Source organism: Solea solea, chromosome 6 (genome assembly GCF_958295425.1).
Source record: "Solea solea chromosome 6, fSolSol10.1, whole genome shotgun sequence".
Classification (NCBI taxonomy): domain Eukaryota; kingdom Metazoa; phylum Chordata; class Actinopteri; order Pleuronectiformes; family Soleidae; genus Solea; species Solea solea.
The window spans coordinates 19,286,251-19,304,016 of record NC_081139.1 but is presented as its reverse complement, the minus strand read 5'-3'; the positions used below and the strand labels follow the sequence as shown (position 1 = coordinate 19,304,016).

Genomic DNA, 17,766 nt, shown 5'->3' with positions numbered 1-17,766 from the left:
GTCAATGGTCCTCACAAAGATACACAGTCAAGTACACACACACACACACACACACACACACACACACACACACACACACACACACACAGCCAGTTAATCCAAGTCCTACCCTGATCTACTGGTCCTGACAAGGTCAGTTTTTGTGCCAGAAATAGTCCTCAAAAGGTACCCAAAACCGACACACACACACACACACACATATGTAGTAGGCCTACGCTTACATTTATAGCTCACATTACACACACGCACGCACGCGCGCGCGCAGACCCAGTGGACTGTTGAGAAACTGCGATGTAAGGTCGCGCCTCGTCATGAATTATGAACACTCCCCCTTGAATTTAATGAAAAGAAGTGCCTGAAAGAGACTTTTCAGATGCGCGTGGGCGCGTGGGAGCTGTCACTGGCTGTGGTGCTGAAGCTCGCGGTGCTGAAAGGACAGCTCCACACGCGCCTACACTCACTGCTTTCCTCTGAACCCCCTTGTTACTGAACTGAGCAGATGATGGGGTTGGTGTTGGCTGTTTTGGCTCCAGCAGAAAATGGTTGTATCATTGCCTCCCTACAGGAAGTTACCCTGAAATCAGCCCATATTCTCTGTGATGGGCTATTTATAATTCTGCTGCTTTACACTACATACAACCCTGCTAAAGAGTGGGGCTTAACTGGGACCATCGTGTTCTTGTTGCTTCAAGCCCACGCTGTCACTCTGAGCCTCAGGGCGGAACATCGACTTTGCACCAAAGCCTTGTGTGTGACAGTGACAAGTGGCTGCGTAGACACACTTCACGGAAAACACACGTGTCTTTAAAAAGGTCCCTCTGTATTCCCTCTGTCTGTGTGTGTGTGTGTGTGTGTGTGTGAGAATCACAGTGAGGATATATCAGTGATACCAAAACAAAATCTGTTGTATGAGGTCAATTGAGTTGAAAGGTCCAGTGTGTAAGAATTAGTGACATCTAATGGTATGACTGCAGATTGCAACACAGGAGCTTTACTTTTCTGTATCTGTCTCTTAAGCCTGCCTTCTCACACTAGAGGATTTTCAAACCTGACTTGATTTTAAAAACGTGGGAAACCACAGACACAACAAACTTTGTGACCTGATTTTCAAAATTTTAATCCTACCTATCCTATCCTAGTACAAGTACAGACAAGACCACGTATGTCCAAAGTCCGGCCTGCGGGCCAAACACAGCCCTCGGCCCTCGATGTTGTACGGCCAGCAGCTCTGAGTTTATAATGTATTATTTATGTTCCATCTGTTTCCATCCATTAAGAGCTGATGTGTGTGTGATGTTTTGTTCTGAGAAATGCAAAAAACAAAACTGTGGATGAAAAATCATGGCTGAAAAGACGGAATCACAAAAGTATGCGACATCTGTTTCCACATCAACTCGCTCTCATTGGATATTACGGGGTTCTGCTTATGCCCCCCAATCACTGTTCAGTCGTAAAAACATCAAACACGTTTAATATGCATTAAAATCTTGTCTGTTAATACCTCAGACTACAGGATCATTTGGCCACATAATCTGTTCAAATCAGCCTAAAATTGTATGACACCCACGACTGTTGGAAAGACTGAAATCTGGACAATTATCCTAATGGCAGGAGGCAGGAGCAAATAATAGTCTGTCTTCTTGGTTTTTGCACGTGTCTTAAAACATGAAACATACACACTCAACATGTCAGTGGAAGATGGTGGCGTCTGTAAAGCAAGGTCCTCACTGAAAGTACCTCTCAGGTCTGGCGACAGACAGAACGACCTTGTCATGGAGGTCGTTTGTCCTGTGTTGTGTTGATTGCCTTTGCTGGAAAATTTGCATCACGAGATTTGATTGACTGACGCTCGGAAAGTTGAACATTTATCAACTTCTGCCGCACACGACACCTTATTTTAATATGTAAAATGATGAATTTAAGCAAACACAGTGATAGATGAAAATCAAGCTAAATATGATTTGTACTTTTAATTTAACTGTGCATTGATTTATATTTTATTGATTCTTTTTTTTTTTTTTTTTATCTCCCCCACCTGTTAATGAGTTTGCCTTTTGTGATGTATTAGTCTGATTTGTGAAGTTGGCATTATCGTTTTTGTCCATGTTTTTAAATTCAATGCAATTAAAAAAATATTCAACTCTTATGCGAGTGTGCTCACCCTAATAGGATTTTAATATTTAACACTATTTTGGTGTATTTTCTGCCATTGGTGCAGCAATAGCTGAAGAAAATAAACAAGTCTGGGCCATACCTGTCCCAGTGTGGGGGCAGCAATTAAAATTAGGCAAATAAGTGATTTAACTACTGACTTATATCAAATTTTGTTTTAATAACGTCATAATGGCATCATCATTAGGGCTGGAATATTGCATGAAGCAATTTATAAAGGGGTATACCATGTAAAAGGATCATTTTGGTGAGTAGGTTACAAGTTGTTAGAATTAACAGTGCTTATAATACTACTTCTACTACTACTACTACTACTACTAATAATAATAATAATAATAATCATCACAGTCATCTAAAAACCTAAAATCATACATTAATAACAGCACATATTTAAAAAGTGATTTAAAAACAAGCCCTGTAATAAAATAGTAAAATAGATTTTAATGTAACATTATTATTAGTTGCAAGTTGTTGAATTTGTATTTTGTTATTGTTTTATTATTTATCCTCATGATATGCTGCCCACACTTTCTCTACTGTGTTTTTAAAGGTGCTATATAAGTAATTGTATGATACTTTCTCTTTGTTTATTCTAAACTTGCATTGTCATTGACAGTTGTGTGCACACCATGTTAAACATGTAAATAATAGTGTTGTTTAGTATGTAAACAGATAAATAAAGAAAAAGAAGAAATTTTATTGCTGGTTTTTTTACACACTTTAACACGCCTGACCAACAGAGGGCGATAAACGCAACTTCCGCTCCTCGCACGGCTGACCAATGAGGTTCCGGGAAACTGGAAGAGTGGGCGGTACTTGACCAAAAGCGAACATGGCGGCGTCCTTAGATGATGATTTCGAGTCCAACAACCAGGATTATTACTCTCTGCTAAACGTCAGGAAGGAGGTACGTTTGTTGTGTGGGTGTCGCTGTGTATTGGCGATTGTTTGTTGTTTGTTGTGCCGTGACTTTCGGTCACAAAAAGTGAACCTACCCGGTAAATCAGCACCGTTGTGTGTGAATAGAGGTTTTCTCCATCAGTAGCGTCATCATCTGTGGAGACTGAGACCCAGAACACCGGCATCCCTGCAGAGAGACAGGGACAAACACGTGTGTTTAAAAATGTCGATTATATAAGACGATGCAGGAAATGTGTTTTAAAATGAACATAAACAAAGATACAAGGTCTGGACCTACGGACATCTTCTCCTCAGGTCACCATGAGAGGCCTGAGCTGGACTGACCACACTGTAATGAAAATACTATAATAAACTATGGTTTTTGACAAGTTATGCTTTAAAAACAGCAACAGTTTAACGACTGAAGTCTTCAAATATTACATTTAATTACATAAAACAAGGCATGTATACTGAATACATTCTTTAACATGTATTATTTCTAACATGCAATGTCTTTTGATATATATTTTTTATCTTTGTGTGTGTATATATATATATATATATATATATATATATATATAGACATAAACACTGTCTGTGTTGCTTTAACACAGCAAATTTCCTTGTGGTGGGACTAAGAAAGGAGTATCATCTTTAAACTCAATTTATTTGCTCTTATCTTGGTATTTTATGTTATCTTCTTTCAACTCATTTGATCTTATCTCACCTTATCTCAGGATTTGTCAATCCTGGTCCCGAGGAGCCACTGTTAGATGTTGCCCTGCTTCAGCACACCTGATTCCAATAGATGGGTCGTTGTGATGGAGCAGGCAAACATCTAAACCTCTGCATGCTCAACATTGCCTTATCTTTTCTCAACTTATTTTATTTTATCTTATCTTATCTTATCTTTCAAAACACCAGAAAACAAATTGCTCAGTCATCATTTTTTGCTGTAAGTGACTATGGTGGTGGAGACCAGAGGTCAAAGGAATACTAAGTCAAGTAGAAGTACTATTACTCAAATTAAACCTTACTTATGTACATGTATAATAACTGGTCTAAAATCTATTAATCAAAATAGGTCATGATAGATTACAAGTGTTGTGACTTTGTTTGTATAAATGACCCAAACTTCCATGTAATGAATGGAAATGACCCAAAGATTAAAAACAACATTAGGTAAACATCCGTCAGTAATTTGTCTCACTGCTGCCACTCTTGAACTGTCAGGACTAAAGGACGTGCGGCTTCTCTGAATTATTAAGGGACTGCATTGTTCACAGTGCCCCCCCCTATAACAGATGGCTCCATATCACTTTTTGTGTCTGATATCCAATATCACAACTATCGATTACTAAATCAATCACCAACAATTGATTAATGGGTTTGAGTGTTTTTTCAAACAAGCTTTCAGATTTTTCAGCTTCTTACATTTGAATCTTTTCTGGTTTCTTTGCTCTATATAACAAAGAAGTCATTAAAACTGAATAATTTTGGTTTGTGGACAAAATAAGATGTTTGAGAACATCATCATTTCCAGGTTTGGTCAACATTTTCTGACCTTTTACAGACCAAAAAGTACTTGATTGATCTTGAAAATTATCGACAGATTAATCGATTATGAAAATAATTGTTAGTTGCAGCCCTAATCACAACCTTGAGTATTTACTTTCTCCCCTAGAATTGTGATATCTTTACTAGCTTGATGAACAGAAACATGTAAAAGTCTTGGAAGTTCTGTCTATCATTTCAGCTTCATCTCAAGCGTGTCTATTTGAAGGCTCATATTTTTGTTGTGTCCTGTTTCAAACAGCTCTATAAAGAAAATATATTATTTTATTATCAACAGGGACAGCTAAATGTAGCAATTAACATAAAAAACAAACACTTTATCTTCCACATGTAAAACTTAATCTGCAACTATTTATCAGCAAACTACTATCTGCAAAGATTTTTTTTTAATTATTAACTTTATTTCTGCATTAGGCAGCTGGGCTGCAATGTGCTGCACTGTTGCTATACAAACCCCAAGCAATTTGAAAACCTTTTACAAACCAAAAAGTCAATCAATTAAACTCTAAAGCACATGGTAGATTAACCAGTAATGACAATAATTGCTGGTTGCAGTCCTGCCGGAGTGAAAGCTGACCCATCTGTAATTACAGGCTACATTAGAGGAGCTAAAGGCGTCGTATCGGAGGCTGTGTATGCTCTACCACCCCGACAAACATCGAAACCCAGAGCTGAAAAGCCAAGCTCAGCAGCTTTTCAACGAGGTGCGACAAGCGTATGAAGGTAAATGGAATCTAAATCATTCAGTTCAATGTTTTAATCGTCATTGTAAAAAAAATGTTTTGATGTGTAAAAAAAAAAAAAAAGAAAAGAAAAAGTTAACAGCGACTTCTGTGTTTCTCCTCAGTGCTGAGCGATGATCACTCCAGAGCCATCTATGATCTGTTTGGGAAGAAAGGCCTGGAGGTGGAAGGCTGGGAGGTGTGTATTCTCTCCTCTTTGTTCCCCAGTCGAGTGGTTTCGTCGCCACATTATACACATTACACTGTTAATGCATTTTCATCAACAATTATCTTGTGACGACGATGTGTAGGTGGTGGAGAGGAAGAGAACTCCAGCAGAAATCCGAGAGGAGTATGAAAGGCTGCAGAGGGAAAGAGAGGAGAGGAGACTGCAGCAAAGAACCAACCCAAAGGTTTTAGTCACTCACATTTACATCACAGACCTCTGTCACCATCTTTCACTGTATTTTTTCATAACATAAAGGTCCAGTGTCTAGCATTTACCATGGTTCATAGGTAGAACTTGAATATACTTACCTTAGTTAAAGATTTTTGGGGCTTTTTTGCCTTTATTAGATAGGACAGAGTCAAGTGTTACAGTGGACACCAACTTGCACTGCAATGTTTTGACAGTAGCATGAACAGTCAAACCAGCCAGAGCCTGCATTTTGAAGTGAGAGCTCACGATGTAAACAAAGAATAATTACATCATTTCTGGTATGGATATGGTGTGGAGGAGGTCCCCTGATTGTTGGAATCTGCAGTTTGAGCACTAGTCTCACTAATTCTAACCATAGAATGTATATAAAAAGTGGACATAGTCTTCCGTTTTGCAAGGTGAGTCGCAGCAGGAAGCCACAGTTCATTGAATAGCCACCAGGGGGAGATAGTACAGGTTGAATGTAAGTCTATAGAAAAACGTGCCTACTTTTTAACATGATTTATAACATCAGTAAACATTTTCCTGCCGAATAAATGGTCTCAATTGGTAGTTTCAGGACTTCAATAGTATGTGATGTGAACAGTGTGACTGACAGCTGGAATTGTTCAGTATTCGAGGTTACATCTGTGAACTTGCAAAAACTTCCATGGCACTGGTCAAACTGCAAATTATGAGGCTTTAAAATGGGACTTTTTATATACAGTAGGGTCTGTTATTCTTACACACTGGACCACCAATTTCTCAACTTAATTCACCACATCATGCCCCGCACCTTATTCCTTCTCTCTTAATTATTTATTTTAATCTCTTTGCATCACGCCCACATTTTTCAGGGCACCATCAGTGTCGGTGTGGATGCAACAGACCTGTTTGACCGCTACGATGAGGACTTTGAAGAGTTGCCAGGAGGAGGCTTTCCTCATATTGAGATCAATAAGATGCACATTTCTCAGTCCATCGAGGTAAAGCAGAACACACTGGCTCAGCATCTGCCCTGCACAACTACATGCTGTTCCTGAGCCAAAATCACTGTTGTGTTTGTCTTTTATCTGACGCCACTTTGTCTTCCTTCCTTCAGGCTCCTCTGACAAACTCTGACACCGCCGTGCTGTCTGGTTCACTCTCTACGCACAATGGAAACGGAGGGGGCAACATTAACATGACTGTACGAAGGGTTACATCGGCAAAGGGCTGGGGAGAGGTAAATACTGTGTTCTCGAAACCGTCTTTTGCTTTTTGATCCAAATGTCCATGGCATGTCTTGAATAAACCTGGGTTAATAGATCTTTTTTTTAGCAGATATTTTTGTTGATATGAACTAGAAGGTTCCACTCCAGGTTTAAGAAAACCAGGGTTGTGCTTCAACTGTAAGATTAGGTCACATTTTTTGTGCATGTCCAAACCGGAAGGAGGCCCTGCAGCAGATCTAGGACATGCTGTGATATTATATATCTCAGCTGGCCTGGGACCTTCTTGGTGTCCCCCCCCTGGGAAAGCTGGTTGAGATGAGTGTTTGGGCCTCACTGCTGAGACTGCTGTCCCCGCGACCCTGATCTGGAAAAGCGACAGAAAAGCAGACAACTCAGGACAGGACTCTTGTGCATTTGTCTCTGCAGGTGGAGTTCGGTGCAGGAGACGTACTGGGGCCACTCATTGGGTTAAAGGTGTTTCGCAACATTACTCCACGGTGGTAAGGTCCAACTGTTTGACATTTGAAACAGAAATATTTCCTGTATTTAAACACAATGTTCTCCTCTCGACTTTAGTCTCTTCCTAATCCCGCTCGTCATTTCCTGCGCAGTTTCATGACGGCCCAGTGTGGTTTGCAGTTCTCTCCTCGAGGTCTGCGTCCCACCTGCTCTCTGATGACAGCGCGACACCTGGACCAGAACACCATGGGTTACCTCCAGTGGCGCTGGGGGCCCAATAGCGCCATGACCACCAGCCTGGTCCGAGACACAAAGAGCAGCCACTTTACTTTGTCTCTGCAGGTACACAACAACACTTTCACCAGGAAATGTTGACAGGGATGCATACACGCTGCTACTTACTGTCTCTTTATGATGAATACACACTGTGCTATTACTGAAAATAGCTGTACCTAACCTTGCGTGCTTCTGTTGTTGTTGTTTTTCTTTTTTCTTTTACACATTATATGTCTCTGGTGGACTCCAGCTGGGTGTGGCTAACTCCTATATGATGATGAGTTACCAGTACAAGTTCCAGGATGAAGACCAGACTAAAGTGAAAGGCTCTGTCAAGTATGTCTGTCTGTACCAGCTGGTTTTAAGAGAGATGAGAGAATACATGATATTGCACAAAAAAAACACTCCCCAGCCACTGTATTAGGTGCTTGTTGATGCAAATATCTTATCAGCCAATCATAAGGCAGCAACTCAGTGCATTTAGGCATGTTGACACAGGCAAGACAAGCTGCTGACGTTCAAACTGAGCATCAGAATGAAGAAGAAGTGATTTAAGTGACTTTGAAAGAGAAAGAGAGGTGTTGTTGATGCCGAATGGACTGTATTTCAGAAACTGTTGAGATTTTAAAACCGAACCCTCTTTAGTGTTAGAGAGAATGGTCGGAAAATGAATTGAAGTGTAAACATCCTATGAATTTTATGACACAATTTCCATATCTGTGCATGTTTAAGAGAAAGTGATCACAATGCAACCCTGACATCACTGTTGAGTGTGCTACATGCAGCATGTTGCTTTTATGCCCTTTATTATGTTCTTGAGAAATGATCTGACAATAACCAGAAAATATGTTTTGTTTTTGTCTTCCTTATCAAAATGAAAAAAGAAATAATTGCTTTGTGATCACAGCAGGCTGGTCACTGGTTCAGATCCTGGTTTGATGCAGGGGTTTTCTGTGTGGAGTTTATATTTTCTCCCTGTGTTTGTGTGGGTTTATTCTTGCTTCTCTGGCTTCCTCCCACGATCCATAAACATGCAGATTGTGATTACGTTAAATGGACGCTCTAAATCAATCGTAGGAAGGTGAATGGTTGTTTGTCTCTGTATGTTGGCCCTTCAATGGACTGGTGACTTGTCCTCCCTTTCGCCCCATGTCAGCTGGGATTGGCTCCAGCCCCTCCCTAATCCATGTGGAGGATAAAGCTGTAGACAATGGATGTCAAACTTTCCATATCCATCCATTCATCCATTCATTCATTCATTCATTGTTTAACTATTTGAGGGTTGCGTGGGGCTGGAGTTAATCCCAGCTGACACAGGGTGAAAGGCGGGGTCACACCTTGGATAGGTCGCCAGTCCATCGTAGGGCAAACATGCAGAGAAGAGCAACCATTCACTCTCACATTTACAATTTAGAGTGACCAATTAACCTCTGCATATTTCTCGACTGTAGAAGAAACCAGAGTACCTGGAGAAAACCCATGCACATACGTGGTGGACATGCAAACATAACACAGAAAGGACCTCCGTTATACCAGGACTTTCTCTCTATGACCCACTTTCTGTATTAGCTATTAAAATGATCTCTTTAAAACCAAACGTCATTGAATTTGGGCTCTTCAGTCATAAAACTGACCGGTTTCAACAGGCAGGGAATAGTAATGAAAAGTAACATAAACAGCTTATAAAAATCAGTACACAGCTAAATAACATGGTGTAAATGTATAAAAGTAAGTCATCTCATTGTCAAAGAAATAAAGCATTCAATGCAATTGAAGTTGTTCAAAGTGCCATTGGAAACACATTTGGGCCCCAAACATTTTTAATTCAGTTGTATTGACTGTTTAATTTACTCTGTCCCACTCTGCCTGTGTTATTGTCTTCAGTAATTGCTCAGCTCCATCTCTTCACCTCTGTGTCCCTGTCGCTCCAGGACAGGCTGGTTCGGTACTGTGGTGGAGTATGGAGCGGAGAGGAGGATCAGCAGACACAGTGTCCTGTCAGCCACCGTCAGCATCGGCGTCCCACAGGGAGTCACACTCAAGATCAAGTACTGACCAGCCGCCGCATATGATCTCAGCCTCAGTCCGTGTCCCACTGATTATCTCATGCATGTGGCATTCTCTGGTGTTTCCATGCAGGTTGGCACGCGCCAATCAAACGTACCTGTTTCCAGTCCACCTGACAGACCAGCTGCTGCCGAGTGCCGTCTTCTACGCTACAGCGGGACCACTCCTGGTCTATGTAGCCGTCCACAGACTGATCATCATACCGTTCACACAAGCACAGAAAAAGCAGTGAGTACAACGCAGAGACCATGTATAAATGGATGTAGTAGGCACACAGTGGACGATACAAGCTGTCAATCACACTGGTGTCCACTCATATGTGTCGTGCTTTATTGTCTATTTTCCTCTTAATTGGAACATAATTGACAAAACTGATGTCTATTAAAGTAGACCTGAATTTAGTGATTGAGACCATTAAATATTTGGGAAATTGTTGACATAATAAATCAAGTGAGAAGGAGAATCATTTCCCAATAGACTTCCATTCAACTGACCAGTGCTATCGCCCCCTGTTGTCTATACAGTTATATACTGGTTAGGCCCACCCTGCAAACTGGAAGATTATGTCCACTTTTGACCACAGTCTATGTTACAGTTCCTCCCTCAGCGTCTCACTTTGTCAGAGTTGTAAACTCCCAGTCTTTGTACGGGGCTAGTTTTCATAATAATGTACTGCTGTTCAGACTGAAGTTAAAGGGGTTAATGTATGGTTATGCACAGTGGTCATGCACATATACATACATAACTGTTCCTTCATTAGTTTTATTGGAATAAATATTGAGCTTATTTGGTTAATTTTCATATGGCCGTAACGACAACAGACCTACATTACAATATAAATCACTACAAGAGCAAATATGAGCATAATTTAGTGACACGTTTACAGCCATATCTGTAACACCTAATAAGATGTTTGGTAAATTCCTTAAAATGTCATTGTATGGATGTTATTTAAAACAAGTACACATGAATATTGGCTAAAAGTTTGGGGAAAAATCTGCAAATTTGAGTTTAAGGACCCTAAAAAACCTCACTTTCTTACCTGAAATTATGCCCACCAGCATTTCTGCTTCTCTGCTCGAGAGAGATAGTGAGGACTTTTAGGTTTGGTAACATTAGGCCTTTTCTGAGCCATAGCTGCAGCTCACTGTGATTGACTAACTCTACTCGTTCATGGTTCAATACTTTAACACATTTCCTTTATCTCTGAAAACATATCATGGTCATTTTATTATGTAACACAATACATTTCTTACATAACGTTCCTTTTTCTAGTGACTTACTTTCCTTCAAGTAGCTATTTCTCCCTAATCTTCCCCCGCCGATGAGGGCAGACGCTTGGCTTTTAATTTGAGTGTGTTCTTAATACTAGAGGAGTTCTGTTCATGTCTCTAATGAATCCCTGAATGCGGGTGAATGGTTGATATCTGCTTCATCTCTCTCCGTGATTCTCAGAGAGCTGGAGCTGCAGAAGAAGAGCTCGGTCACAGACATCGCCAAGAAGAAGCAGGAGGCCGAGTCTACTGTGAGCACTCACACAAACGCGCAGTAATTCAGAGTGCAAGTGTGTATGTGAGCTGTCATTGTTTCAAGGCTCAGCTCTCCTCATGTTGTCTGAAAACCTCTCTCCTCTCCCCAATCCTATTCTATTTCAATTTCCTCCTCCTCCTCCTCTGTCTCCCTGGGCTCCTCTGCAGGTTGTGCTGATGCAGGAGTCTGTGAGGAGAATCATAGAAGCAGAAGAATCCAAGATGGGTGAGGGAAAACACACACACACACACACACACACACACACTACACAAACGTGTGTTTATATCTTAGTGAGGACATACCATAGACATAATACCTAACCCTAAAACCAGGTCTTAACCCAGAAAATGTCTTGAACGTCCCCACGAGGCTAAAATGTTCCAGAAAAGATAGGTTTGGACACAGATATAATGCATTCCCTAGATTCTTATCCTAACTTTTACTAACTAACTAAATGCATTATCCTAACACTTAACTCAAGTCTAACCTTAAGCCTTAAACTAAGTCTTCATCTTTAAAAAGCCCTTTAAAGTTGCGGTGACCAGCCAATATGTCCTCGTATCGTCAGATTGTCCTCACAAAGACACAAAGGTTAGAATCAAAATTTGGACTCACAGCCGACTACAGACACACACACACAAACGTGTTTTTATATCTTAGTGAGGACACACCATAGACCAGGGGTGTCCAAACTTTTTTTAATGAGGGAAAGATTTGATAATGTGAAGATGTGCGGGGGCCAATGGTCACTTCAGACCTTTACTTTTACGGGACAGTAACTTTTACATACAAATCCACTGTATAATTAAAATCTATTTTTTATTGTCACAATTAGCATTTCTAAATGGCAATGTAACCACATCTAAAGTATCTGATTGTCACTGGTGGGTTTTGAACCCATGACTCTGGTTCTAAGGTGCAACGCCTTAACAGCTGAGCTAATTGAGGTAACATGTGACCAAGACCGATTTTTGTTTATCTCCCACGGGCCAGACTTTGGACATGCCTACCATAGACATAATACATTCCCTAGCCCCTTATCCTAACCTTGACTATTACAACTAAGTACCTAACCCTAAAACCAGGTCTTAACCCTGAAAAGGACGTTTAAGGTCATGGGGACCAGACAAAACGTCCTCGCAACACATTTATTGGTCCCCACAAAGATATAAAAACATTTACACACACACATTCTTCTAAAGCACTCGTAGTGAGGACACAGATATGTTGCATTGCCTCGACCCTTATCCTAACTTTATCCTAACGAACTCATATTGTCCTCACAAAGACGGGTATTAATCAGAAATTCCACTCACAGCCTACTACAGACACGCTCACACACACTCACACTCGCCCACAGACATTACACCAGGGTGAGAAACTGAGAATCTTTTTAATTTGCAGCCAGTAAGAACTTGGTAGTGATCCAAAAATGTAATTTCAACACATTTCTCATAGTTGCTGTCAACAGCGTTATTATGTCCTGTAAACTGTAGCTTCAGAATTCTGTTTAGCTAAGTCGAACTCCACATCATCCTCCACATCCTCCTCCACCTCATCTGCCACCAAGCAAGAGATAATGATGCAGCTCATCTCCATGCTGTAGTGTTTACAGGAGCCATGCTCGTCCTGTGCACACTCGCATAAATCAAAACTGTGACATCGGTGTGCTAATGGATTTCATGTGATATTAATGTAGAGAGTGCTTGTGAGTATTTGAGGAGACAGCCAGCGTGTTGTTTATCTCACGCCAACATAGTCGCAGGTAGCGATGAGACACTCACTGATAATTGTGAATGTTGATAATCATAGATATATCATGTGGGTGACTTGAAAATACTCACTAGGGATTTATTTTATTTAAGTGCCACAAGGGGGAGCCTGAATCTTTCCAGTCATTTTATGACCTCATAAGCTTGGTTCTCAAACTGTGGTACGTGTGGTACGTGTGGTACGTGTACCACGTGTGGTACGTGTCTTGCTCCATGCTAACCAAATTTTACTTTACCAGTGTGTAAAGTTTATGTGAGGAACCTTTGATTTTTATTGTTGTTGATGTTAGGAATAGGGCGATTTTAAAAGTTTACGTGACGACTATCCTGACCAAAATAATTGCAATCAAAGATATTATTGCGATAAATTGAAAAAATGTGTTTTAATATACTTTTTTTTTAGAATCTTAAACAGGATACATATTTTTTTGTGAAAATGCCGGCGAGTTAGACAGGATTTTTAAGTCACTCATGTAAAATCTTGATTTTTTTTTTTTTTTTTTTATTCATTCACATGCCATGATGCAGTTATTGTAAGTGCTTTTTACAAGAGATAATATCGTATATTGTCCCATCACTGGTTGATGTTGTTATTCTGCTTCATGAACAGAGATAATAATGTAAAGTAGTTTGTAACCTGTATTAGCTGAACACGAGCTCTGTCAAGCAATACTATCAGACCAGACTGAGGGAGCGTTTGTATGTATACAGCAGCAGTGTGAGGTAAACATTGAAACAGTTCAAAAATAATCGCAACTAGATATTTGTTCAAAATCGTTCAGCCCTATTAGTAACTAGATTATCTGTTTCCTTCGTGTTTGTAAGCTTTCAGACGATTAATCTTCTTATATAGTCTAATAAACGTAGACTACTGACAGAATACTCCCAACACTTCTGTGCACGAATAAAAATACTACTTTAAAGCATATTTTTAGAAATCATCACAGGAAGCTAAAGGAAGATTTTATTTTACACATGTAGGAAGATTTTACACATGTGTTGTAAGTGGACGGTGCTTTTACAATCGTATGAAAATGTTTTGTCACCGTTCAGGTTTGATCATCCTGAACGCCTGGTATGGAAAGTTTGTGTCCGACACCAGTCAGAAGCAGGAGAAAGCAAAGGTGATCGACGTCACTGTTCCTCTGCAGTGTCTGGTCAAAGACTCCAAACTCATCCTCACAGAGTCCTCCAAGGTGTGTGTTTGTGTGTGTGTGTGTGTGTGTGTGTGTGACTGTGTTAGTGACCAGCACTAAAAGATTATTGAGCTGTTAGATGATGACAAAAATGTTCAAATCATGGGTTTTGAACATTGGTAATTGGTTTTCCTTCCCAGATGAGAAACAGATCTTTTACATTTTATCATGATTTACTGTGTTTAATATTCTCGTTGTTTCTTGTTAAGTTCTTTAGTGCTATACATGCTATAGAAATCAAGTTGACTTGATTGACTAATTATAATAATAATGTGTTATAACTTGATATTTTATGTTCTTGTGACATCCAACTTTATAATATATTAACAAAAACACTATAAATTACCTCAGTATAACGTAAAATGTTTCACTTTATAGTGACATAAATTGAGATTCCTACGAAATTGCCGTGCACCAGATTATGGTCAGCCCATGGCCAAGAGGAAAGGAATTGGGCTTGTAACCAAAGAGTCGTCAGTTCAAAGGGCCGGGGTGCCCCTGAGCAAGGCATCCAATCCTCATTGCTCCTACTTTGTGTTCACTACTGGTGTGTAAAAAGGATGGGTTTAAATGCAGAGGTCAAATTCATGACCTCTTATTGGTGTGTGTTCAAAAATGGCTCCACACACACCATTTTCTATATTAGATATTATTTGGGAACTTTTGCCTTCATTTGATAGGACATGGGGGGGGGGGGGGGGGGGGGGGGGGGCGGGGCAGACATGCAGCAAGTGACAGCAGGTGGAATGGAACCAGGGTCACAGCACAGACCATGGCTCATCGGGCACCAGCTGTACCGACTGAGTTATCCAGCGTTCCACCATTTCCTCCTTGACTCTCCCTCAACCAAATTTAGCGGATTTAGGTGTCATATTATTAACGTAAAAAAAATGTCATGTTATTCAAGAGTCTTTATTGTTAGTTCTGCTCTGTGTACAGTACATACAGAGGATCGAAAATCTTGTTTAGTTTGGCCACAACACACACGGTATGAAGTGTAGAAAAATATGAAAAAGAACAAAAATATACAGAAAATCAAAACTACAAAATGTACAATATCTACAATAAGGTGTTTTGTGTTTAAATATATTTACAATGGTAGTGCAAGAAATAAAGCAGCATTTGTGGTTGAGGTTCACAGTCTTCAGTACAACTGCACTGTTGTAACATGAAATGTTTGACATTATATGTGTTCAATTAACTCCTAACATGAAACATTATGCTTTATGACGAGATGATTTATCATGTCAGCACATCATTTGAAATGTTTCAGGTTGTAATGTGTTAAATAATCTCATAATGTGGAATATCTCAGTTTATAATGAAACTAACAATTATTTTCATAATTCATTAATCTGATGTTTATTTCCTCGATTAATCGTGTCCCTGTTTTAATTATTGGGAAAGAAAATAATAAATACCCTGAAAGGGATTAATTGATTATCACATTAGTTGACATTTAATTTAGTAATTGATTTCATGTCGTTAATGTGATAGGGATTCTTTTTCATTTTTCTGGCAAAGCAAACAAAACGCTTCTGTAAACAAAAACCACAAAAAGCTACAAAGCAGTTTCACGACCTAAGAGGAATATCTGTGTTCAAAAAGCCATTAGTGAGAACTGCATCACCACAAAAGGAGTTCTTTTGTGAAACGGTTTTACTGAAGGATTGAAAACAAGTGGTTAAATAAGCTTTAACCACTGTTTAAAAAAAAGAAAAAAAAGACAGTTATAGAGAGGATGGACAAAATGGTGGACTGGAATAACATGATTTTGTTGAGTGAGACTTTTCTTCTCTCTTTCGTTGTTTTCAGTGTTTCTCTGGTTTTGTTCTGAATGGTAGAGTTTTAGAAAAGTAGAGGAAAGACCAGAAAGGTCCTTTGCATCGTCCTACACCAATTTGCACATTGAATTTTCCAACTGAACTAAAGACAATGTGCGTGTTTGCATATGAACGTGTCCTCTGTGTGCAGGGAGGGCTGCCAGGCTTCTACGACCCCTGTGTAGGAGAGGAAAAGAGTCTTAAATTACTGTACCAGTTCAGAGGGGTGATGCACCAGGTCATCTCTGCAGACACTGAGCCTCTACGGATACCCAAGCAATGTGAGTGCACATCCACTGAACCTTTACATCCCAGTCTCCTGTATTGTCCTGTAGCTGACACAGACTTTATATAAGAATGGACAAAGAATTCTGGTTATAAAAGTGAAGCCCAGGAAATAGGATGGAAGGAGCAGTTAGCCACCAGGGGGCGATATTGCTACTTGCAGAATAACTCTGTAGCTCCATAGCCTGCTGCCCCCCCCCCCACGGACTGTACTTCTGTCCGTCCCCCCTCCCCTTCATTTGAACTGTTCTTTCACTTCCCATAATATGACTGCTATGCACTGTAAATCTTTTGCACAAATGTATTTATACACCACGGTTTAGTTCTTTGTTTGTTCTTTTTTTGTTATATTCTGTTATTTAAACTTAGTAAGCTAATTTTTATTTTTATTCTATTCTTTTTAATCTTTCATAGCCACACACAGCACCTTACCTCCAGAGTTTTCATTTGAAATTGTTTATTGTTTGTTTATTAATGTTTGGGCTGACCGGGTTTTAGAGACTGCAGTTTCGTTCCCACCTCATGTGCTAATGTGTGTTGGAATGACAATAAAGAAATCTTGAATCTTGAAAACTGGTATCGTACCAATAGGAGCCTTGTTGTAGTGCTTCAAAATTAGTTTTGACACTGGAACACTAGGTCCATTTTATATACAGTCTGTGGCAGCTGCTCACGTATTAACACCTAAATGCATGCATGCATTGTCACATTATAGAATGGTTATTGTTCTAAAAATATATACGTTTTTGTCTTTTCAGCTCACAGACTTGAGTCTGCACCTTAGGAGCTCGACGCAGAGAAACAGACTTTTGTGTGAAGAGAAGATCCCGTGAACAGAGTGGACAAGTCAATAATAAATAAGTGGTGTTTCTCTCCCTCAGTACATTTTAGGGATGAGCCAATACTGAGTTTCCGTATCGGTCTAATACTGCCCCCCCCCCCCCCCCCAAAAAATGATCTGAAAAGATCCTTAAAACTCTCAACGCCATGTAAGTGCTTCACTAAACACAGGAAACATGGCATAAAGATGTCCGCAGATTATGTGTTTGAAATGCCGGGTCAAAGCCAGGTGGTGTTTTATTTATTTTTTAAAGAAGTACAAGACTATGTTGAACCGATATCAGTATCTGGCACAAAAAAAGTGGTATTGAGCCATCCACAGTTTTCTTTTCTATCATGATATTAGTGAGTCCGTTTATCAACTTCTTCCCTCCTTCTCAGACCACGGTTCAGCAAAAATATCGTAGTCGGAGTTTCTTCGCTGAGTTGCTTCGCGGTGTTACCTCCTGAGTCTCTAGTCGGCTTCACGGCTGTCACAGCTGCTCAGATATCTGCCGCCGCCTGCTGCTGCTGCTGC

The 17,766-nt window shown here is 40.0% G+C and overlaps 1 protein-coding gene across 1 annotated transcript; it reads left to right on the top strand.

Moving 5' to 3' along the window:
* Positions 1–2,979: 2,979 nt before the first annotated feature.
* On the top strand, positions 2,980–17,350 carry LOC131460763 (dnaJ homolog subfamily C member 11-like). The gene is made up of 16 exons (XM_058631541.1): positions 2,980–3,079; positions 5,241–5,370; positions 5,495–5,568; positions 5,681–5,782; positions 6,645–6,773; positions 6,890–7,012; positions 7,428–7,501; positions 7,613–7,802; positions 7,987–8,072; positions 9,668–9,784; positions 9,876–10,031; positions 11,259–11,328; positions 11,501–11,558; positions 14,159–14,301; positions 16,276–16,405; positions 17,168–17,350. Exons 1-16 carry the CDS (start codon positions 3,005–3,007, stop codon positions 17,191–17,193), a joined length of 1,683 nt encoding a protein of 560 aa, XP_058487524.1. The 5' UTR covers positions 2,980–3,004; the 3' UTR covers positions 17,194–17,350.
* The last annotated feature ends 416 nt before the right edge of the window (positions 17,351–17,766 follow it).

Bases quoted from the DNA above. Each gene is read 5' to 3' on its own strand.
- LOC131460763 (XM_058631541.1), top strand. From the start codon at position 3,005: ATGGCGGCGTCCTTAGATGATGATTTCGAGTCCAACAACCAGGATTAT. The intron at 5,569-5,680 runs GTGTGTATTCTC...GACGATGTGTAG, and splicing joins TGGAGGTGGAAGGCTGGGAG to GTGGTGGAGAGGAAGAGAAC. The intron at 10,032-11,258 runs GTGAGTACAACG...CGTGATTCTCAG, and splicing joins ACACAAGCACAGAAAAAGCA to AGAGCTGGAGCTGCAGAAGA.